This window comes from Athalia rosae, chromosome 4 (genome assembly GCF_917208135.1).
Source record: "Athalia rosae chromosome 4, iyAthRosa1.1, whole genome shotgun sequence".
Taxonomy (NCBI): Eukaryota; Metazoa; Arthropoda; class Insecta; order Hymenoptera; family Athaliidae; genus Athalia; species Athalia rosae.
Window position 1 is genome coordinate 9,009,958 of NC_064029.1, and position 23,851 is coordinate 9,033,808.

Here is a 23,851-nt window from a genome sequence, read left to right on the forward strand (position 1 = left end):
AAAGTTTTTCTCGTCTTTTTGGTTTTCCGACCGGCTCCGAGTAGTCGGAGTGGAAGAATTTTAACGTCGAAAAAAAAAAGGAGCTACCGAACACACGGCAAGGGGGAGACCAAAAATTACGTTAATTAGGGATTTTCTCCAATTTAACTTGGACCAGGGGTCGAGTATTCTCTTTTATTTGGTTGTTTTTTTTTGTTTTTTTTTTGCTCCGTTTTAAAGTACGACACGGCGAAAATTTTTAGGATGAAAAATGTCAGACGAATTTTATCTAAATAGCCATCCCACTCTTGTCAAATAATATATTTCAAAATCGTTCGGGGTGACTGAGGTAAATGAGAAAAAAATATTCATAGACAATGAAGAGATGGAGAGAGAGAGTGAAAAACATAACTAAAAAAGAACGAACCTAGATTAAGGGCAAAGATTCCCATACAATAAAGACGCGAACCGGTTGATTTTCCTGATCTGATAAGAGTCGTGAAAGTATTTTGACCTCGGGAACACGATTCCGTCGACTATATCGAGCTACGAATTTTTCCCATCGAAATATCTCGATTTTTTCACATTTCAAAGTAAAAAAATTGGCGATAACTCGAGCATTTAGAAAGATAATGTCAGTTCAGATACTTTGATAGGTTCGAAATACACAAGAATACCCACAAAAATATAATCTCAAAGTGCCGCCACGATGGCCATGTGGGGCACGCAGTGCCGTGAAGCTGTTCATATTTGATACTCGGAAAATAAACCATTCCACATTTCATTTCATACGAATAAAACTTACGGGGATAAGGCAGACGCGAGTATCGTCATATCGCCCCTTGGTTAAAAGGCACCCTATTCCCGAGCATATCATTTCATGGTATTCGCGTCAGAAGCTGCGTGAACTTTTCCCTTTGTAAGGGAATAATCGCGAGTCTAATTAGTTCAAACAGTCGGTACGGAGTTCGCTTTTTGTACGGAAGAACAATGATTAAATTGTAAGTAAAAAAACGAGTCACAAAAAAAAAAAAAGGGTGGTCGAATCGTGCGCCGAATAGACGGTACGTGCGTAACAATCATATGCGAAATAAAATGACGCATGTAATAATACGGAGATACGAAGATACGTGTAGCGTAAATGTAAGGAAATAGCTAGTTAATTCGAGATACGAAGCGATGAAATCCCAATGGGGAATCGCACGGTATGAATAACGTGTTTCGGAAGGGGATATCGCAATTTCTGTTGGCGGTGGTGCAGCAGTATCCCCGTTTAGCAATCGCTCTCTACCTCCTCGTCGTCGTCGTCGTCGTCGTCGTCGTCGTCGTCGTCGCGACGTTTGGCTTATTCGAAAAGCTCAGCCAGCTAGTCAGCTATACGTATACATATATCAGGCAGCCACCCATATACCCATATATACCTTGACGGATAGATATAGACGACGAAGTTGGCTACGAGTCCAACACTACTACCGGGGTCGTCGTACTCTGCACATCGATCTTTTTCGCGCACCAACGGAGCTTGCGAGGAACCGGCAGAAGTAGCGGTCGTGAGGAGGCGCTAGGTATATATAATAAGAGTACGCCGTCCGCGTCGTGTCGACCGTAGAAGAAAGTCGTCCCGAAAGAAAAAGAGGGGCGAAAAGTCGTCCACGTCGCACGCGTGCCGCACTGGAAACCAACCACGTACTAGACCCGTTTAGAATTTATAAAGTTCAGTGTTCGCGGGGGTGGCGCACCTCTGCTTTAGAAAAAAAAAAAAAAGGTCCAATCTAGTTTTACACTTTTGACGAACGCCGACAATGATCGTGATTTCTGGCGGAAAGTTCATTAATTCCAACGGATTTCGATCGGCTACACACAATCTACGTCCTTACCACTTACGTTAGGTATCGTATATCGCTATCGCATCTACCCCCAGGCATTTCGGTCTTAAATTAAAAATGTCACAGCACATCGAGGCGACGCCTCCCGAGGGCAAGGGCGCCCCCCCGCGTCCTAGTTTATTGCTGAAACTTTCATTTGGATAATGAAAAAGAAGATGGAAAAAACCGCGTTATATGCAGCCGCCACACGATAGTTCGAATTTCAATGACTATCTTATGTATATACATGTATGTGAAAATTGATTAACGAGGTGACACAAAAATATTGAAAAAAAAAAAACTGGTAGAGTTTGAATCGTGCAATCAACACTTGTTTTCCGGAGCCTGTATAAAAGTGACGGAGCTTTTTCTCAGTTTTTGTCGAACTTGATAACAAAAAAAACAATATCATCCGTTCCATCGTTGGGATAAAATAAATCGTGAGGAATTAGCATATCTTTGAAATTTTTCTTTATTTTCACCGTAGACCTCGCGGTATACGAGAGATATTTATACGTGAATACAGCGGATCTTTCGCATTAGCATTCCACGGCGCTTACCATGGAGGATAGGAGAGAAACGGGGCGACTTATTTCTCAGAGGGAATAAAAGTCTCGGCCTCCACTTCTCTGCAGCCTCTAAAAGACCGTCGAGCCGTCGCGACGCCTCGCGATTGCATATAATAAAAATACGTGCATACACTGCACGCCCAGAGAAATGCAGCAGAAACACACGCCTCGCCTCCGCACCTGCAGAATTACAGGAGGGAGCTTAAACAGCTAGCTGTATACAGCTAGGAAAATCTAGCCGTTTGCATACACGCTCGTACACATATATGTATACGTAGATTACACGGATGTAAAATATTTTTCCTTTATATTTCATTTCCTCGTGAAAACGAAGCGTAAATTTAACCGGCAAAGTTGTACACGTGTATGTATACCTGTAATGCGAAGAAGAAGAATTAAGAGTAACAAACGACATTGAACGAGTGTTATCTTGTCACAGACGCAAAAGAAATCGGTAAAATATTTCGGTCCAAAAATGACAGAGAGTTATCTTTCGCGATCGCGATGAATCCACGTTTAAATATTATACCTGTACCGGGGAATCCGCTGTCGGGTATACGAGGAAAAAATAAGACGGAAAAGCAATCGAGAGTGCCGGAGAAATGAATAGAAAAAAAAGGAGATATACCTGTACCGCTTAAACGATGGAGCGAGGAACCATTTCGCTGCAAGAATCAACAGATTCAAAGAATTGGGAGGAGGACAAGTTCATGAATGAAATGAGAGCTTTCATCAGACCTTCGAGAATGACCGATATTCCGCATACGGCTTATACGTATACAATACGTGTGTATACAGGTATTTACGTACCCATACCACACCTCCGACGACTACTGAAAAACTATGACGGTATAGACCCATACGTAGAGCGCACATGCAGTCGGGGGGGTGGTTGATATCGACCTCCGGATACAGGCGTAACGCGAGGTTAGGTTGGGGGAGGACACACACGTATATCCACGATGCGACGCGGCACGGAGAAGACCTTCTCAAATCCAAAGAACACGGAGTGGCACACGTTACGGTGTGTAGCCTGCGGCAGAAGCGACCGCTTTTCCAGAATTTATACATATATAGGTATATCCTACGTACGTACTACGTACATACATATATACGTAACCACCGTGCGAGAAATCGCGTCGCCACATCTATATCGGTACACAATGTGGATCGTAGATCACATTATAACGTACCTACCACGTCGCGTACGTTAACCCAATTTTCTCCTCTCCATTGTGTTATTCCATACATAATCGTAAAACTAACGATTACTTTGCCTCCGCTAAGCTCGTTCAATTTTTCATATTCATTTTCCTTTTATTTAAAAAAAAAAAAAAAAAAAACTTTTTCCAACAAATCATAACGTATCTATATATAACGCAGCATCGGTGTAATAAATGGAGATTTCACGATCGCCAGATATCAAATTTTTATCGCGCGTGCACTTTATGGACGTTGGGTTCAAAACTTCTTACTTTTATTTCCCTACAACAAAACCCCCGAATGCTTGCGGATTGGGCCGTGACGAGTTTTTTTGAAAAATTCTCCTTTTAAAAATCAATCGTGATCGGCGGCTGTTTCGAGCACCGATACATTTTCCGGTCGTTTGACGAAAGATACGAAAATGTAAATACATATAGGTACATACATTTATTATCCGTACAGATACACGAATATACGAGTATAATATAGCGAAGCTGCGGGTGGACCGATATAAAAAAGATAAAGGCGAGATCGGAGAACAAAGGGAGAGAGGAAAGGGTCGCGAAAGGGAAGAAAAGCAAAGTAGGTTGGGTATGAGACTGCAAAACCGGAGGAGGATGATGGCGGAGAAGAGGAGCAGTTATCGAGCGGTTAGGCGGGCGTCCTACGTCGTTCTACGTTCTCCCTAGTTTCTGCGATACCGTCCGTATACTACACCTATAATACGAGAGTGTACTATACGTAACTATATACCAAACCCGACTACCCCTGCAACTGGGGTAGTGGGGATTCCCCTGCTTCCTTCCGCGGCAGGTAGGAAACTAGGTAGGTAGGTAGGTAGGTAGGTAGGTAGGTAGGTGGAAACGACGCGTATAGGAGAGACGACGACGTTGTACGATCTGGTTTTCTCTCATGTTTTATCGTCCGTTTTTCCGTCTCCTTTTCCGACACGACTACAGCCAGTAACGCCGCTAAATTTTCATCCCCTCGCTTTCCGCGTTTTTTTTTTTTCATTTCTCTTTATCCCATACGACAAGCTTTCTAGCTGGCTCTCTAGCTTTGCAACCGAGCGCAAAGTAGAAGAAAAGAAAAAAAAAAAAAAAAACACGAGAAAACTCGACCGTGTCGCATATAATACGTGTATGAGTATACGATATACGCGCGAATTAAATCCCACTGCACACTCTCCGAACGGTATATTATACGAACAAAATTAAACTGTAAATGAATTACTATGAAATATTTTTTTTCCTCTTCGTTGAAAATTTCTTCTTGTTTTTTTTTTTTTCTTTTTCATAATAAAATATTTAACATTCTCCACGCAGCGTCATATGGAATACATTTTTTCACAGACACCATGTGCCTACATACGGGCCACGCTACGTATACGTACCCGAGTATGTTATCGATATTGTTGTCCGAGGTTAATAAAAAATGCTAAAAAGAGGAAGACGAAAAAATTTTCATACATATCGTCCCACATGTGATGCGGGAGATGAGCTGGATCGCAGCAGGTGTAGGCAAGTATAGTAGTCGGGTCTGACTCTCCAGGTAACAATCAACCCTAATGACAAACACTCTAGTACATATACATATATCTATAGAAGCCACGGTACATAAGACGTAGTAAGGGTTAGTCTTGGTTGGTTGCCGCGCCTTTATCACAATTCACGGTGTAGAGCTTCCGCGGGCGAGTCGTTCACATTTTTTACTCACACGTGTACCACCTATACTGTACTTTCAAGAGGAAACTGGGAGTATTTTTTTTTTTTTCCTAAAAAATGAAAAAACCTCGTTCGCGATACGTCAGGGGTTTTAATTTTAGACATTTCATAGGGAGACAGACGAACGTGCAATAATTAACGAAAGATTCGACGATATATTGTTTGAATGAATTCGATACATAGATGATCTAGGTTAATTTTTTATTGTTTTTTTTCCTTTTTTTCGGTTTTTTCGTTGGAATCTTGGCACTAAAATGGGATTACAATATATAACGTGGAAAAGATTATTGTGTTCCGGTAATTAATTAAACTTGAAGGGGATTATTAAATTATCAGCTATAAAGGTTGAGAACTTTATAAAGAATTATCGGGGATCGATAATCTTATGAAAGGATGTGTATATATATACGCCATACATATTCATATATATTATATACAAGTATATAAGAAGAGAGAAAATGAGCCTGCAAAGTTAAGTGAACCGAAGAAATTTGAACGGCTTCCAAAGACAATTTGAATTCTTGTTTCGATGAAGAATTTATGTACGTATACACTACGGGATATCAAATATCTGATATCCTTGGTCGCCAAAATTAGCGGGGGATAAGGACAATTTTGAAAATTCGAAAATTATTTAATTATACGGAGAAGTAAACAGGGGGGAAAAAAATTGCATGTCGATGTGTCTCTCGTATTACTTGATATTTTTTCAATTACATTTTCCCATCCCTCAATCGTTCTAGACGTAATGTAATATTCCGAATTCTCATATCATCATCCCGCGTTTATAATATCCTGGGTATGCAGAATTTGCGTTCGTTATTCAGAAAAAGATTTGTTATTTTAATTAAATGGAAAGGCACAAAATTAGAAAAGAAAAAAAAAAATAAAATAAGAAGCCAAATAAAATGAACGAAGAGAATTATTTCAGCAGGAGCAACGGCAGCAGCAGTTCTCAGCGTCCCTCGCGGACTCTTCCACATAAATAAATCGGGTGGGTGCGGATGTAAAAGAAACTGAGTGAAAAAAATAAGAATGAAATAAATTCCAGGTACTTTTCTCTGTCTTACGTGGTATGTAGGTAAATATACACACCTACGTGTATTACGTATGTATGTAGGCGACTATATTTTTCTTTTTCGATTTACAGGTTGTCCTGACTGAAGATTTTAGCGTGAGATTGAGTCCGCGGTTCTATGAGGCCATAATCATCGTTGCGTGCTTCAAAGAGGAGTTATAGGTAGTAAAATATATATCGGACTTTGCGAGAACCAGCCAGGCCGCAGGATCGCAGATTATTTTTAAAATTACACGGAGTTTCATACGCCTTAAAGTGGTTTACTCTACATAGTAAAAAATGACATTTTGCTTCTTTTTTTCTTTCACAGAGATACGGTTTTAATTACAAAAAAAAAAAAAAAATTAATTTTTCTCTAAATCGCGATATATTCAATCGATTAAAAAGATTTCAAATTCCGCAGAGACACCGGCAGGTCCCCTGAACAGAAAATTCCTCGCGCGTTTCATGCTGGAGAATAAAAAATAAAAATGGCTTATAACATCCCACGGGGTATCAGACGGTTCGTGTATATTCGACTCCGAACGTAACAACGTACACGCTCGTATAATATACATATACGACGACCCTGTACCGCAGCAATACTTTTATACCCGTATAATAAAAAAAGCCGATGATAATAATGACAACAACTTCGCGACGTCGTACACAAAATGAGGATACCTGCCGCGGTTGCTTGAAAATGAAACTCGTAAAAAACTATAGAGTTAAGAAAAAAAAAAAAAAATGAAATCTGAAGATAATTCACGCTTTTAATCGCACAGATTTGCGTACAAAGTTGCATGATCTAGTTTCCCGTAGCGTCGTGATGGAAAAAAATAACAATTAGCTTTTTACACAAAGCTTTAAATCTACACACGAGTGATTTGCGGTGACGATTACGGTCGATGTCGCGGTCGCGTCGACGAGTCATTCGTTTGTTAGTTCGCATTCATCCGGACCCCAAAGGGGCCTGAGGAGTTTCACGACGGCGATAGTATGTGCGTACTATAATGTAACCGACACGCACAACCAACGAGCCAATAAGAGCAGCTGGGTTGTAATTTAACGGCTGTAACGTCAACGAGACCAGACCCGATGATTCCATACACAAGTATAATAATACGCTCCAGAAGATGAGCGAGATGCCAGTTTGATCATCGACGCTAACTACACGACCGTATCGACGTCGCCGCGCGAAGCGAATGGTTCAAAGTTTATTTGGAAACAGCAAATCAGAAGAAAGATCTAAAAGGAGAAGAAAAAAAACAGGGGCCAAATTTCTTCGGATGAAACTCCGCATGGTCCACGGTTTCTTGGCTCGCGTATATACTTTTTATCATTAATTCTTTCATATACGTTCGTTTTATTGCGTCGGTCTTATATCTCTCAGCGTTACACACGTATCCGCGGGTGTGTAAAATTACGTCGGGCACTTCTCATAATATACTTTTACATCGTCTGGTTACATAGCCGTTAATATATTTTCCCTGGTTTGAACAGACGACGCCAGAGTACCGGAGAGCTGGTCGCGAAGCGTTATTGATTTCCTACCCATCAAACGATTTTCGAATCCGACCAAACGGTTAATATGAGAAAATTTCGTACGTAGATAACGCGTAGGGCACGTGTAGGTATTTCTGTCTACGGTGCGCTTTTTCCTCCAAGATGAGATAAATAAATGGGATCGACTATAGGTACACCGTCCTGTAACGGTAATGTTAAAATCGATACACGTCCGATCGATTTAGATTGAATTATATAACGCGCCTCGGCAGAGAATTTGTACAACGTACGAGCAATCCATACGATGAAAGTATGATCTAACGCTGCCGCTCGTGAGTTGGCTTGGTTTAAATTAAAAAAAATGGCACAGATTCTTTTTTTGCCCACAAGATTCGTATATTTTTCAAATATATTTCGGTCTTATGGATCTTCCCTTCGCTCTTCGTACATACCGCATGTGATTCTCATTCTAAAATAAACCACACCAATACATCCGAAAATAACTCTGCTTATAAGTTAACTCGCGATCAATAATCGCGAAAAACCTAAACGTCGAGCTAAAAGTTGGGGAATTTATTTGAAAATTGAAAAAATATATAATAGATATATAACCAAATCATTACATAGGGTATTATACATGAGGATCGGTACATAGGCATGTACCGAAACTTTTGCTGGAACAACCATTACGCGGTTCTATTATATATACATATATATATAGTTACCGCCACATCTGGAATCGCGATTACCGCGGATTGTAATAATCATGATAATATCACGGCGTCGCAAAAATTCACTTGCGAATACCTATCGTCTATTTTACGATGAGCAGGATAAAAAGGATCACAGATAAACTTTGTAAAAAAAAAAAAAAAAAAAAAAATATAACGCGTTATTTGTAAAATACCATTTTATCCGTACGGAATCTGGTTGAAAACGGTAGGAGAAATAACGATGACGACCTACCGTGTATAAAGTCACGTTCACTGTATTTTATTTTACTAAACCTTTTTTTTATTCCTTATTTTCATTCAAACAAATTGCTGACCGAGCAAATTCATCGATCAATCTTCCGCGTACACCCTAGTGCGTGTAACGATTGTACCGGATAGGCGAGTAACGACACTCGATCGTTTGTGAGTATGAAAGAATTGATTGACGGTAGTGAATATTCGGAAAATTGATCTCGTGAGAGGGAAGTCCGATTAACGCAGGTGCAATGTAGATACGTGAAAAAGCACTCGTTTTATCGAACGAACTAAAGCAAACATCGAACTACGGAACGGACGGTGTTTTTTAAAGCTTTCAGCTGCGCCTGGCGCCTACCGCTTCAACGATAATGATCGAGCGAAGATAGAGCACAATGGCGATTATTGTGTTCGAAGTTTGGTGAACTCTCGAGAAATTTTCGTAGCGTTTACGTTCAACCAGACGCGGTTTCGACGCGATATACTACATATGTATGTATACACACATGTAGGTGCAGAGTGGTAATTAAATTCCATTCTATATCTCATCCCTGTCGTCCGTTACTATACCTATGCATACGCGTACTCTGATATACATATGTACTGTAATATTCAACGCGGCATGGACAACGTGTAACATGTGATTGTGACAAATTACAGGACAGAGAGAAGTTTTCATTTCTATTGCACGCTCTAGCGTGTAACGTCAAAAAAAAAGGAAAAAGGAAAAAAGGGCAGAAAATATCTTTGTCACTTTGACGTTGGAGAGAAGAAAAAGAAAGGGTGAATAATGACGAGCGTCTGCGGGGCAATGGGAGTCGGATCTCTAGCCATATTGGATAATCCGTGTTAGCTAGACGCTAGAATGTAGATTGCAGTATTATAATATCCGTCCGTGAATTGCAGTGTGAGTAGGCAGTGTTATATGTATGTACAGAAGATCCATATACACACGAGTTCCGAGCGAAGATGGGAGTTGCGCAGGCTATTTCCAGAGCCATTTTTAGGGCACAGGGTGAATGTATGCCCTTACAATCTTTTTATAAACTCCTGCTACGCTCGTCTTTTCTTCTCTATTTCTCATAGGGCTTAATGCCCTATAGCCGTATTATAGCATTGCGCTCGTCGCGTCTGCTGCACTCAGGCTGTTTTGTCGCCTAATGCGTTTCGATCGCCCCCGCAAAAACGAACTCGTTTTCAAGGGATGCTTGGGAGAGCACGTTTTCGAACGTAGGCGTTCACGCCGCATCTGCAACCGGACGCTGCAGCCCTAAACCGGACGAACGCACGACGGGAAAGGGGAGAGCGCATTATATTCGTGCTTCGATGCATTGTGTACTACTGTGCTCTTCTGCTGCAGCATCGCATCAATTTCGTTCAAAGTTTCACGGAAAATGTTCTGACGTAGATAAGTTGATTGGAAAAATCATGTTCACACGTATGCGGTGCAAATTTGATTAACTGCAAACTCCAGGGAATGATATGCGTAACAAATTGTTTTTTGGATATTTGGAATGAGGGAATAACCGTGAACGGCGATACTATTATAGTCGTACGAATTGACGTTTGAAAGAATAGTAGGTAACTCATCCGAACACAGATATATAGATACGTACATAGGCCGAATAAAAATTTCTGCAATTCAACGACGACGTCATTTTAATGTCCGACGGTTGACCGTTCGGAATTAGACTTGTTAATCCGTGGATTAATGTAGATGGCAAAGGCACGTCGAGATAAGCTCGGAATCACGTGACTCGCGCAAGTCGACCAATGACAAATAGGGAGACGAGAATGTTTATACGTCGATATTTGCATCGTCCTCCCTCTGATACTAGATTCCTGTTTCTGTCGTGTCTCTACGGCATACATATAGGTACACACGCCGCACACCTATATCTATATATGCAAAGTATACGTATAGATACGATTACCGAAGCACACACCCTCTGATTTTGCACTTAATTATTTTTTTAATTTTGTTTTTCCTCTCTACTTTTTATTCTTTTTTTTTTTTTCATTCTTTCTTTCCCGTCTTCTTCGAAACACGAAGGATGGAGGAATCGTTCGGTGCTGTAGCAGCCCCACGTTATAACGTAGTGTGACGATTTAATTGCATCATTACTACTTAATCACTGCATTACTTAGGCGAACCACGTCGAAATAACGTAGAAGCACGATTATATTGGAAATCAATATGTTGACGGGTATACGCTTTCGGTTCTACGAGTCGTCCACCACCATCCACCCTAGTACACGCCGTTATAGTTGGATTATACCAAAGAACCTTAACACGTATTCTTTTTAGGGAAGAGGAAGAGCAAGAGGAGAAGGAGGAGAGGAAATCTGCGTAGAGTTTCGTGGATAAAAACCATGTGCAAATCAAAATGTCCTTTAGCAAGTACGTACATCTGATTGGAACAAAGAACGCAGACCTCCGGATTTTTTTTTTCTTTTCCATACGGGATGAAAAGACAATCGTGTCAAGAACTTTTTTCATAATTACGTCGCATTTTATTAAAATTTTTCTACTATCGGAGTGCACATTTCAAAGTATATAGTTATTGAGATGATTTCCCAAGATATCAAAACTTTTCAATGGGGAGGGCGTACATTTCTTTCGTTCGAGATCAAGCCCGGTTTTGATATAGTGGTAATAATAACAATAAAAACAGCAGTAATAACAATGATAATAAAAGATGAGTCAGTGCCCCTGGAGGAACCGCGCCTGGCGAACTGCCCACACACGAAATTCTGGGGTGCATGACGAGTAAAGTTGCGAAGAGCAAAGCTAACTCACATATTTTTTTTTTATATGTTTTATAGTGCGAACTTCATAGTGTATGTATAAAAGCGATTTCTGGATATCGATTATGCCATTTGTACACTCACTTTATGAGATGAAGTTGGATTTAAATGGTAGTGATCGCAAGCCACGCGCGGTAGCGAATGTCCTACAGTCTTAGGGTTTCGTAAATTAGCGTTTAATTGCTGTTGAATCGGATGACGGTATACATCTGAAATTTCCCTCACGCAACGTTCAACCGAATGAGGTAGAGGTTTAAAATTGGGAAATTCAATTCTCCACAAGTTGTCCGTATACTGTACGGAATGCGGGAGATTTTTATCGTTTGCGTGACTACGGCTACACGTACGTATAAAAATCAAAAGGGGACGGAATCGGAGTGAAAAGTTTCATAATAATTTACAAGTGAACGTCGAGAGCAGTCCCACATCGGGGGACCAGCGGAAGTATATAAATATTCGATAAACCGACTCACCTGATTCTCGGAGTTGAGTAGCTTGAGCTGTTCATTGATGAGGCTGTACTTGGTACTCTCCTCCTTTCGTAGGGCCCTCTCCTTCTTGAGTTCCGGACTCCAAAAGGTCTTGATGCTGTGCATAGAACTCCCAAGTTTTTGGTTAGTGAGTTCAAGTTCCTTCTTGAGGTTTCCAAGCTCTCTTTGTAGGTCGTTGTTTTGATGCTGCAATTCCCCGATGTAACTCCCACCATCTCGCATCAAATGAGGATTTGGACTCTGTCGAGCCGACCTTGGTCCGTACAATTCATCGTCCAGATACAAACCCCTGTCCCTACTTCGGTCGCGGGGATCTCTTATCGGTACAAATTCTCTATCGTGGTCCAACATTCCCGTCGATGCTCGATCGAGGCTGGTATACCTACCGGTCGAAACGGACATCGCGGGTCTCGTGACGCTTCGAGATCTGTGACCACCTCCCCCGGTTGACATACTCCTAACTCTTTCCTCCAGCATGACTGGACTGCCGAGATCTTCGTCTCTGGAATAATAAGGGCTTCCTAACTGATGATGGTGATAACTACCGTATCCCAGGTGTTCCGGTGAATTGTTTCCACTTCTAGTAGCTCGTTTTCTTCCCAAGGGACTTCCTCGACCGCTTGCATAGTTACGCGAAGGACTTCTGTCTACGGTAGGTAATTCACCAACCCTCCTCCCGCTCCTGGGGGACCTCGTACCTCCCCCCGGACCAACTACGCCGCTTCCGCTGGAGTAGGGATCCCTTGACATAATATATTCGTTGGGTCGTTGATATATTTATCGAAGGGACGACCGGGGATGGACGTCGATCTTGTTAATCTCCTCGCTACTGTTGCAGGCGGTTCAAGGGTGCGACTCCTCTTATTTCGACCTTCCTCTCTTTTTTTTTTATTCTTATCTAGTTATTTGTTTATTTATTAATTTATTTAATTTTTTTTTTTACCTGCTTTACGCTCAACTAACCACTTCCGGTCTTACCGTGCCGCCATCTTCCCGGCCGCGATGCTCCCTTGATGGCTGCGTAGATCGCAAGCCCCTTTTCTATATATATATATATATATATTTTTTACTCTTCTCCTTATCACTCCTCTTACACCCACCGGTTTTTTTTTTTTGCTTCAACACTTTACTGGTTCATTAGAATTATTTAGTTACAATATCGATTGCTATTGCATCCGTATTTTAGCGTGCATCGTCCTCGCAAGCATTTTTGAATTAGTGATTTATAATTTTCGATCGTGAATTTTTATCATTACTTTTTTCTATCCGTTTTCAGTTTTTTCGAATGTTCAGAGGAATGATTAAACATCTGTTACTAGATTCTTAAAGTTTATAAACAATAGAAATATACAGATTTAAATTTTACACAGTGATCATAGAATCCATATTTTTTATGTAAACGGCATGAAATTGCGTTAATTCGCTTCGTCAGTTGTACAGATATTTATTGTGTATACTTTCACGATAAGCTCCTTTTTTCTTTTCTCCTTTTTATTACAGAACGGAACACTCGCGTCACATTTGTAATTCAAGGGAAGGAAAAGACTCTCGACAGTGTACGAAATTAACTCTGTAATGTTGTAACTATTAGACGAGGCAGTGTATCGATGTGTCTGTTTGAATAATTTCAAATGATAATTATCATATATATTCACATGTTAACATTGCTACTGCAGCGTTAAGTATACGATAGGCTCGCCATCGCAGCGGTTGGAAAGTTTAAGGGTTGATTTTCGTTCAGCGCCTTATTTTCGAAAGACTTTTACACACGATTATTATTTTCTTGCTCGCAGTTCGACGAAGATAATGAACGAGATATGTCCAAATTGTTAATCGAAGAATGATTCGAGCGTACAACAAAATTAAATCGAACTACACCGCAGCGGTATTCAGTCTTGATGTACATATTATTGATAGGAAAAAAGAATTACCTTCTTACTGATGTGAGATTTTTTTTAAGTTTTTTTTTTTTTTTTTTGCGTTTCAACTCGCAGGTCTGACGATACTCGCTAAATTCACTATTATTTATTAATGTAACGTGAAAACTGTTTTACGACTCTCACGATTGAACACAATTATCGTGAACAGCGCGGGTAACTTGGTTTCGCTTCTTAGGTTTTCGATTATTTATTAGTTACTTGTTTAATATTTCTTCGTTTTCGTTAAGTGAATTTCATTTGGTTTCTTCTAAAGGATAGAATGGACGCACACAGACAAACACTTTAGAATTTTCGTCACTGGTGGTAGTCGTAAAAAAAAAGGGCGATGATGATGACACCTTTGTATCTGACGTTTCACATGAAAAAATTGAATTGAACCCTTAGTTTGAAAACTTTGATACTACCTAACGACCGTTAGTTTTTGTCCATTTCTTGCTAAATCTATCCCAGTTACTTATCGATCTCATTTTATTCGCGGCCCGAACTCTCTTCTCAGGCCTATCCGACTAATCAATTACTAAACTGAACCTCACAGCACGGCGGCACCGCGCGCACTGAGCTCACTGAGCTCACTGGTGTGAGCGGAGCCCGCTTCGGCGCTTCTCTTCCCTCTCGTTACTCGCCGCCACTCGCAACTACCAACTCGAAGCTTGTGCTTCCTCCCTTCCTTCTTTCCGTTCTCGCCCATCCGACATCTCGACGCTAGTCATTTGTACGTCACTACCACCCTCTCGCCGACCATCTCTTTTCCGCCCCTGCGCGTTGCACTTCCGCCTCATTCCGATGGTTCTTCGCGTTAAGTCGCACTATGCTCATGCCACCAGCAATTCACCATTTGCTGCTTATTGTAGGTTGAAAGAGTTTTGCTGTTTTCGCCATGAAAAATTCATTCGCAATACTTCGTTTGACCGATTCAAGTTTTTATTACCCTTAACGAACGGTACGACGATGGTCATTTTTTATTCTCTCATCGATTTAGATTCGGACCCGATACCACATTGCTTCGTTCTGGCAAACGATGACGCAAAAGGCTCGGAGGGTCGAAACTCAACAATCTGATGTATGTATGGGTACTCCGTTTCTCTCCCCGGCGTACGATGTCGCAATCAATGAAGCTACGATTCGCTGAACAGTGCCGTACGTCGTTGGCGTTTCACCCTCAACATTAAGGGTGAAAGAATGAGGGCATGAAACAATTGCAAATTTTGTAACAACGGTTATCCTCGATAACTGCTAACGTTAATAACTCATCGCAGCTCCGAAATTACACATGGAAAATAGACTGAATGATTGATACTAAATGAAGGAAGTACCTTCGTTGTTCTCACTTTTCTCATTGTTGATCATAAACTTTACCATCATAACTGATCGTAATTGTCAGTCTAATTGGGAAATAATGCTAGTATTTATCGGCGGAACGGCCATTATGGTTCTTCTAAAAATATTTGAGCTGCAGCGTCAACAAGTTGTTTGATTATCAAGTCCGTAGTATTGAGTAAATGGAGCCTTGAAATAAAAAATATTTTTCGCAACCACGAAACCAGAATAAAAATCCGCCGTGAGCAGCTTATTTGCAACCCCACGAACAGGCCGTAGCTACGACGGTTGAGACATCGTTATGCGGAAATCATGAATCAGATAATTGGCGCAGCTATTCTAGTAACATCGAATGATTATTCGCTGAATATTTGCACCCGATCTCGGCCCTTGAATATTCTCTCATTTGTACAAACTGGATCCGTGACGTATTGATCGCTCGCCGCGAGGGGTGTGCTCTCCATTCATCCACGCGAGACTCAATACAACTTTTCAAACTCCGCAGAAATGCTCAGATGGCGACACATACCGAGTGCAATTTCATGATTTCAATCACCAAACTCACGTGTCATTTTCGCATGTCCCATCACCAGATTTTTTATTACAAACCATACACGAAGTTATCGGAATTTTGCTTCAGCGGGGTAGATCCTATATAATTACATCGTCCATCTTTTTTTTTTTGAATCGCGACATTTTTCAGGACTACGTGGTTACAAGTAAACCTTCTTGTTTGTATTATGTTTATATGCAGTTTCTCTAATTCTTAAACTTTTTTTTTTAAGCAAACGGTTTATTTTTTTTAGTATTAAACGAATATATTATACAGTTTTAGCACATGGTAGTAGCCAATTTTACAATATACCTCAAGTCTCAATAATATGAACAATAACGCAATGATTAGTAATTGCGATAGAATTACGTACGCCGGCTATTCTCGCTCACACTTTAATTTAAAGTGCCCACCAATAAATTCAGCGATACAATTCGCGATAGTGTATTTCATGAGATTTTTCCTCCAGCTAAACAATCTTTTTTTTATTACACTATATACAAAAAAAAAAAAATTAAATACAGCTTCAGATTTTGCGGTATTATAAAAGTTCGATCTGTTTAGAAAATGATCTCAGTGTAAAACGCGAACTAATTTCTAAGAGTTTGTGATGCTTAATCCTGCAGAATATTCGTTTATAACTTATATTTCACGTATATTCTGGACGTATATAAATTTATGAATGATATTTTCGAATCATCTATCAGAAAAATTAATTATTTTATTCCCGACTCAACCTTAAAGACAACTTTTTTGACCTGAAAGGTGGGACTAAAGTTGAATCTGATTCCGTACGATACTGTTCTCCCGAATATTACGAAGAAAAGTAAATTAGCGGGACGAAAAGTGGTCTTTACAGTTGAGTCGGGAATAAAGCCGTATATGCCACGCAGGAATAAAGCTAATCATTCCCTCGGACTTACTGCCCTTCCCCAAAATTCCCTCGAGTGAATACTGCCCCACGCGAATAAACTGTAGCTTCATTCCCTTGTTGCATAATGTACTACCTATTTAACATCTTTCAATACTATGATAAATCATACAACTTTAGGAAATTGAAGTTATTGACAATTTTCGTTGTATAAGAACAAGTAATGCCTTAGTTTATAGCAATATTGGGATGTGTGCAAATCCTCACAAGACTCGAACATGTTTAATGCTTATTCAGTACCTACAAAACTCAGGTAACTCTTACGTTCGATGTTCTTCTCACAACTGTACACGCGCCAAAATAAATTTTGCATAAGAAGATTGAAAAGCTGAATGATTATGCACAGCCTAAGACGAGAAAAAAAAAATGCAAAAATAAAGAAATAAAGAGTTTAGTTGATTATTTTTTTCCTGTATGAAGCGCAAACTTTTTGTAGTAATTCTGTGGGCCTACAATTCTATGCTCCAAAGCTTATTGCGATTGGTACAAAAGATAGTCCTTCAACTGCTTTGGCAAAGGCAGAGAGTCGACTGCCGTTCTCGTTGTGTATTGCATAATAGCGTCGCGGCAGGCACTCTGTAACGTGGACACTGCAAGAAAAAAATTATCCCATTAAATATCTTTTTACAAATGAATGATATTTGCTTCGTACAACTTTTTCCAATCACCTCCATAAAGCTGCACTATCCTGACTTGCTTTGTAGATCCATAGACATCAACAACAGCATGTAGGGGTCCAGATTTGTATGGGATGTCTTTTCCACAGGCACCTTGATCTTCACCGTTGATAATGAAATGCATCTCTGCTTTATCTGATCCAGTCTGAGGGACAAACATAACTCCTATTCGACTACCAGTATCCGTTGCAAGTATATTCTGAGATGAATCAACGGTCGAAGGCCTCAAAGTACTGAATGGAATGATGCCTCGAGAAGTTTGTACATTCATACCATCAGTGACCAGCTTTTGCTCCAATGCAAACTTCTTTTCTAGGAGAAAAAGAATAGTAAAACAACTATGATTGCTCGTTGATCACGGATGAAAGATTGATTTTCTCAGCCTTTCCTTCAAATTTACAACATATGTTCTTACCCCCAGGATTGCTCAAATTGTCCCAGACATTGTTGTTACTTTTGGTAATAGCAAAGATCCAGCTTGCCCCCATATTAGCTAAATCAGGTAGTGCGTATTGTGGTAAGCCATTTCTATCCATTGTATAAGGATCCATTTGTGTGAGACCTAGACGCATGTGTCCGCTCCATCCTCTTTCATCTTTTTCAATTTCCAGTAGGAATATTTCACCAGGTAACAAAGGTTTCTCGCTGAAAGTTAGAGCATTCGCAAAACTTGCTTTGCGAAATGCTACTGTGCTGTCATCGCACAGTATTATGTTCTCACCATGCGAAGGATGAAATCTCGTTATCATCTTGGGAGATTTTTCTGATATTGGTCTAATAACTGCTGTAGGTTTTATTAACTGATTCCTATTATTAATCAATCACTTTAACGAGGATAACTGTCGTCGATATATTTGGTACATAAAAATATCTGATTAGAGTTACATCACGTATTGATGGATCTTCTAAGCATATTAAGACCTGAACAATTTGATGGCAATTAGTCTTCTCGTGACGTTTACTATCACTACACCAACACGGCTATTATCAAATCTTGTTAATTACTTGAAACATCCTCAATAAACAAGAAACACCCTTCGCTCGTCACTCCAACCTGTTATTTTTTAGTTGAAAATGTCTCTCGTGAACTTTTTTCGAGAAATTGATATCAGTTTGGCCAACTGAGAGCGCACAGGGATTTTTATTTTTGTGGAAGAGTTCGACTGCGATGAATTCTATTGTTGCCCTTTGTTGAGAGTTTTTCTTATGAAAATATCGTCAAAAATCTTAAGTTTTACTTATGGTGTTCACGAATAGTCCAAGAAAGAAAATGATGTTAATATAATAAACTTCTATTTATCACTATACCAAGGTTATTTACATATCAAAATGAAATCATGATTAACATATATCATAGTAATTTCTAGCACAATTAAGAAATTACCTAATGCATGCGATCTTATTCGTGTATGGCAAAAACTTATGGGATTGCCTAATGCAATTATAAAATTAGGAGATAATCGCATGAACAGGAATAGTGAACTGGATAGATGCTGTTCTTTCATAAATTTGTTTCAATTCTCTAAACTCAGCTTAGACATATTTTGAAGCTGCTTAATATCTATGGTTTATGTTACAATATATTTTAAAAGTTCTCTTAAATTAGGTAAAAACACTTTAGTACAACAATGACGCTACTAAAATTGTTGCAGTAAATGTACATATTACATTTTACAGGAAAGGTATGAATCATCTATATGCATAGAACATTAAATATTAAAATGCGATCATATAGATCATACAATCAATTCAAGTATAAATTTAGTTCGCATAAGGACGTAGTCGTACATAATCGTGTCATGAATTCATCAGATTCTATCCAAGTCTTACATACTTTCAGCTAAAGGTAGCCAAACTCTATTGCCGCCGCATTTCTGAAAAGCAAATTGATCGTGTTGTGAATTTACGATTCTGACAATTTGTCATTTATTTCTCATTTGTTGATACTTGAATCGTCAAAAAAAGGTAAGATCAGACAAGTATTTTCATGAAAAAAGTATCATGCTTCCCAGCATTCATTGTGTAACTCTTGACTGATGGTAAAAATCTAAATCATCTTCATGATTACGAGGTTGTGAAAATCTTTGTGCCTTCAGGTAGGATAACTTCTTCACCGACATCAGCCAATGTAACCGTCAATGGCAAGATTAGAGGCATGAGAATCTCTTGATGCTGTATAACTTGCTGCCCAGTAACACTATCAGCTTGACTGGTGATCGTGATTGTTTTTACACTCTGGGGTTTCACAGTTTGCATTGGGTTATTCACATGAATTCTCCCTTGGTTCGCAGATTCTTGACCCCTGTTCTGGTTCTGCAATAAATTTTGTTTGCATCTCTTACTATGAGCATAGCGACTTCCATTATTGTTAAATCTTCGGTCGCAGGTTGGACAGGCATAAGGCCTCTGACCAGTATGAATAAATACATGTTCTTTCAAGGATTTTAATCGTCTGAAATTTTTTGGACAATATTTGCAATGGTACTTGGCTTCCCCTGTATGAGATGTAAGATGATTTGCCAATGTATCTGCCCTTGCAAAAGCTCGCGAACAGTATTGGCAAGTGTAGGGTCTTTCTTGAGTATGGGTTCTCATGTGCATTTTGAGATATGCATTTGTTGTGAAGGGACGAGAACATACTTCACACACATAAGGCTTTATTCCATTATGGGCTCTGAGATGAGCAATCAGGGTTGTTGATTGGGTAAAGCTCTTGGAACAAATTTCGCATAGGAATCTTTTAGAGCTATCCGTTTCCTTGTTTTTTTTGAAATTCCTGTCATGTTTGGATACATGATTGGTCAGTTGTTCTTCTTTGGCAAAACGTTTGGTGCAACGATTGCATTTGTGCGGTTTTATCATATTGTGCTTGGCCACATGTATTTTGAGATGTTCTCGCCTGTAAAATTTCTTTGGACAAATGTCACACAGATACTTTTTACCCTCATGAACCTGTATGTGACGCAGTAATCCTTTCCGTGAAGTGTAAAGCTTGTTGCACTCTCTACACTCAAGTCCGACAATATCAGTTCTTCTTTTTCTGGTTATTTTTTCTCCAAGCCTTTTTTCATCAGTCTGTGGTTCAATATCTCTTAAATCTTCCTCAGTTAAAATACCCTCTGTGACATGCTTAGCTCTGTGTTCCTTCAACAAATTATTGTTTTCAAAGCTGTCTCCGCAGATATTACACTTTCTGACTTGGTCTGGATTCTTTTCTGAACATTTGTCATAATGTGCTTTCAATTTGTCTTTTCGATAAAATTTCATATTGCAAATATCGCATTCGAAGTTTGGCTCTTCATGCAGTAGTTGATGCCGCAGCAAAGATTTTTTTGTACTATATCTTTTCTTACAAGTTGGACATTCATGAGTGTCTATGAGCCATTCTAGACCTGTGTCAAAATCTGAGTCATCATCTGAGCCGCGATTTATTTGCTTTTCGCTTTTTTCGTCTTTAATGTGCATCTCCATGTGCTTAGCTAAAGACTGTTTGGAAGCACATTTGCTGCTGCATGTGGCACATTCGTATTCTTTTTTCTCGTATGATCTCTTTCGAGGTTGTTCTACATCATCGCTGCTATCATTGTCATCTCCATCATTTTCTGTTTTGATTTTGTCAATAATTTTTTGCGCTTCTTTTGCAGCTACACGTTTTGGACGTTTATTGGGATCATACTCTTCCCCTCGAATAATGGTTTTATGATTTGTTGCAATCAGATGATTTCGTAACGTCAATTCATTTCCAAACGTCTTATTGCATTGAGTACAATTGAATGATTTTATTCTACCATGCTGTTCCATATGTCTTCGCAAGTGATCTTTACGAGAAAATTGTTGACTGCATAACTTACATACATACTGTATCCCTGTATGAATTTCTAGGTGCCGCAATAAAGATTTTTTGTGAGAGTAAACCATGGGGCATTTAGGACATTGTAGGCCTTTGTTTCCAGAATGTCTGGTTTTTCTGCGCACACGAACTCCTTCATCGTCATGGGTACTCTCTAAGAGTTGGGAAACATACTTCAGATTTTCTTCCAAGTCTTCTGCTGTCAAAACTTCTTCAGACACGTGTTGAGTCTGGTGAGTTTTAAATGCATCCAGATCGCCAAATTCTTGATTGCAAATGTTGCACATGAGTGCTTCATGCTTAGTCATATGTTTTTGAAGAGCTTTTTTTGTGCTGAAAGCTTCTTTGCACTTCTCACAAGTATGTTTTCCCTCTTGGGATAATGGATCAGAATCATAACTATTGTCAGAGTTTTCAAAATCTAGAGTGTTGTCATCCTCGTGAAATGATACTTCCAATGGCATCGGTTCAACTTTGGATTCTTCTTTTTCACTCTCATGTTGCTTAAGATGTTTCTTATACGAAATTATATACAAGTATTCTTTACCGCAATGGGGACATTTGTTGGGTTGTTTACCAGATGGACAATGTTTTGCTGGGGTTGTAATTTTTGGACTTTTTTCAGGCACCTTCACTAAAGACATAACTTTTCTCACTTCTTCATGAGAGTGCATGTGTTCTTTTAAAATGCTCTTAGCCAAAAAATGTTTATCGCAAATGTAACACATGTAATAAACGCTCTCAGCCTTATTTGGTGGACTCTGTTTTAATCTAGAGCTCAAATTTAAATTCTCAAAGTAATTGTCTTCGTCCGAGTCATGATCAATGATAGGGAGTTTTTGAGCTGACTTGCGTTTACTTTTCCTTGTTTCGATCTGAGGCAATGCTTTGCAAATTTGCTCTTTTTTCTTTTGAGTCACTGTTTGTTCCCTACTGCTCTCTTCTAGCTTAACATTTTCCAACTGATTCTCATCACTTTTACTTAGTTGACCGGACTTTCCGAATGATTTTCCCGGAAGTAAATGCTCGTCTGATTCGGATTTCAGTTGCGCTCCATAACCATGTTCCTGAGCAACAATTCTGCCAGGATCCATGGGTGTATGCTGTATGATGTCTGGTTCGGTTTCAGAATTCTCTGTACCTTCCGGCGAAACCTCCCTAACTTCCGAATTGCTTCCCTGATCTTCTGAACGGTTTTTAACCCGCAAAAGTGCCAAGTCATCTTCAAGTAGATGAGGTTCTTCTGTTGTATCATTTAATTCGGCTTCTTGGATTGATTCTGGGCAAAGTTGTATATCAATATCTGTTGACTGTTCGCCAATTTTATCACCACTTTGATTTGTTTCCAGGTGTATTTCTACCTCGTTGAAAAATAATTCATCCTTAATATTCAATGACATGTATCTCTCTCTCAAAACACCATCCGCTTGCTCTACTTGGAGCTTGAATTCGTAGGCTGCATCCAACTTAGCTGCACAGGAAGCACAGACCTGTGCGGGCAAACCATCTCCAGGTAGCATCTAATAAAAGCATGTAACGTTTTTATAAAACAAAATATAAACTGGTGAAAAATCTTGGTGTCAGAATTGTGTTTGATGGAATTTAGTACCCTCATACTGAGAGGTTTAATATTACATGTATAGAACGGTCTTGTGAATTAATTTTTAAACGTAGTCGAGCATACTTCAACTATTGTTAGGAAATTCCGTTTTGATCTTTGATATGACAAACTTGTGTGATGATATTCCTATACCTCGAATGAAGTTTCAATTAGTAATCGCGATAATGTCTGTCTTGGAGCAACTTATCATATATATTCTGCAAAGTGTATCAAATACCTGATGTCATCTGAGGTTTATAAATGTCATTACGAAATATTCATCGAAGGATATGTTAACCTAAAAATTACGTGTCTAACCTTAGCGTTGGTGAAGCTCATAGCTTTGCTAGACAATGAAACAACATCGTCTACCAGAAATAGGTCTTTCATTTCTACACTTTCGAGCAAACACACCCGACATATTTCGACAGCGTTTAGTATATCCTCATTTTGAGGAGTTTCCGACGTATTTACTTCTTCGGCGTCCATGTTTTGTTTGGTTGCCTCATGAGCGACAGATCCATCATCTACGGGCTCTGCTAGGCTGAGGTGTTCTTCATGAAATGCGATGGCTACGATTTTCAAATCTTCCGTGTTTGTCTCCATATTATAAACCAATCTCGTCTTGCTTATCAAAGCATTTTTGTAGCGGTATCAGTTTTTCCATCAATGAAAAGTTCCTGCATGTCGTAACATGGATTTTGCTAACCCTTTTCCGGTGTCGATGCGCACTGCGCAATGTGCATTTTCTCTAGCTGTTGCCAATGACACATAAATGAGAAGTGCGCTGCGCGCGTTAACTGACGATTAGTC

At 39.5% G+C, this 23,851-nt stretch overlaps 3 protein-coding genes across 9 annotated transcripts in view; all 3 read right to left on the minus strand.

Annotated features, from left to right (window-relative positions):
- The window catches only part of LOC105684420 (trichohyalin), a 52,527-nt gene extending 36,913 nt beyond the window's left edge, over window positions 1-15,614 (minus strand). For 2 of the 7 annotated variants that reach the window (XM_048654232.1, XM_020851445.2), the window contains exon 1: window positions 12,153-15,052. In XM_048654232.1, coding sequence (XP_048510189.1) covers window positions 12,153-12,920 — 768 coding nt within the window. In that variant the 5' untranslated portion in view covers window positions 12,921-15,052. Of the gene's footprint in view, window positions 1-12,152 lie in introns of all 7 variants that reach the window. The other 5 variants (XM_020851446.2, XM_020851447.2, XM_048654233.1 and 2 more) reach the window with 4 other exon arrangements.
- Window positions 15,615-16,199: 585 nt separating this feature from the next.
- LOC105684461 (neuralized-like protein 2) lies at window positions 16,200-18,720 on the minus strand. Its single transcript, XM_012397807.3, has 3 exons — window positions 18,004-18,720; window positions 17,580-17,900; window positions 16,200-17,501 (listed from the first exon to the last, which is right to left on the minus strand). Exons 1-3 carry the CDS (start codon window positions 18,335-18,337, stop codon window positions 17,383-17,385), a joined length of 774 nt encoding a protein of 257 aa, XP_012253230.1. The 5' UTR covers window positions 18,338-18,720; the 3' UTR covers window positions 16,200-17,382.
- Window positions 18,721-18,864: 144 nt separating this feature from the next.
- LOC105684459 (zinc finger protein 729-like) lies at window positions 18,865-23,782 on the minus strand. The gene is made up of 2 exons (XM_012397805.3): window positions 23,357-23,782; window positions 18,865-22,958 (listed from the first exon to the last, which is right to left on the minus strand). Exons 1-2 carry the CDS (start codon window positions 23,642-23,644, stop codon window positions 19,653-19,655), a joined length of 3,594 nt encoding a protein of 1,197 aa, XP_012253228.2. The 5' UTR covers window positions 23,645-23,782; the 3' UTR covers window positions 18,865-19,652.
- Window positions 23,783-23,851: the final 69 nt, after the last annotated feature.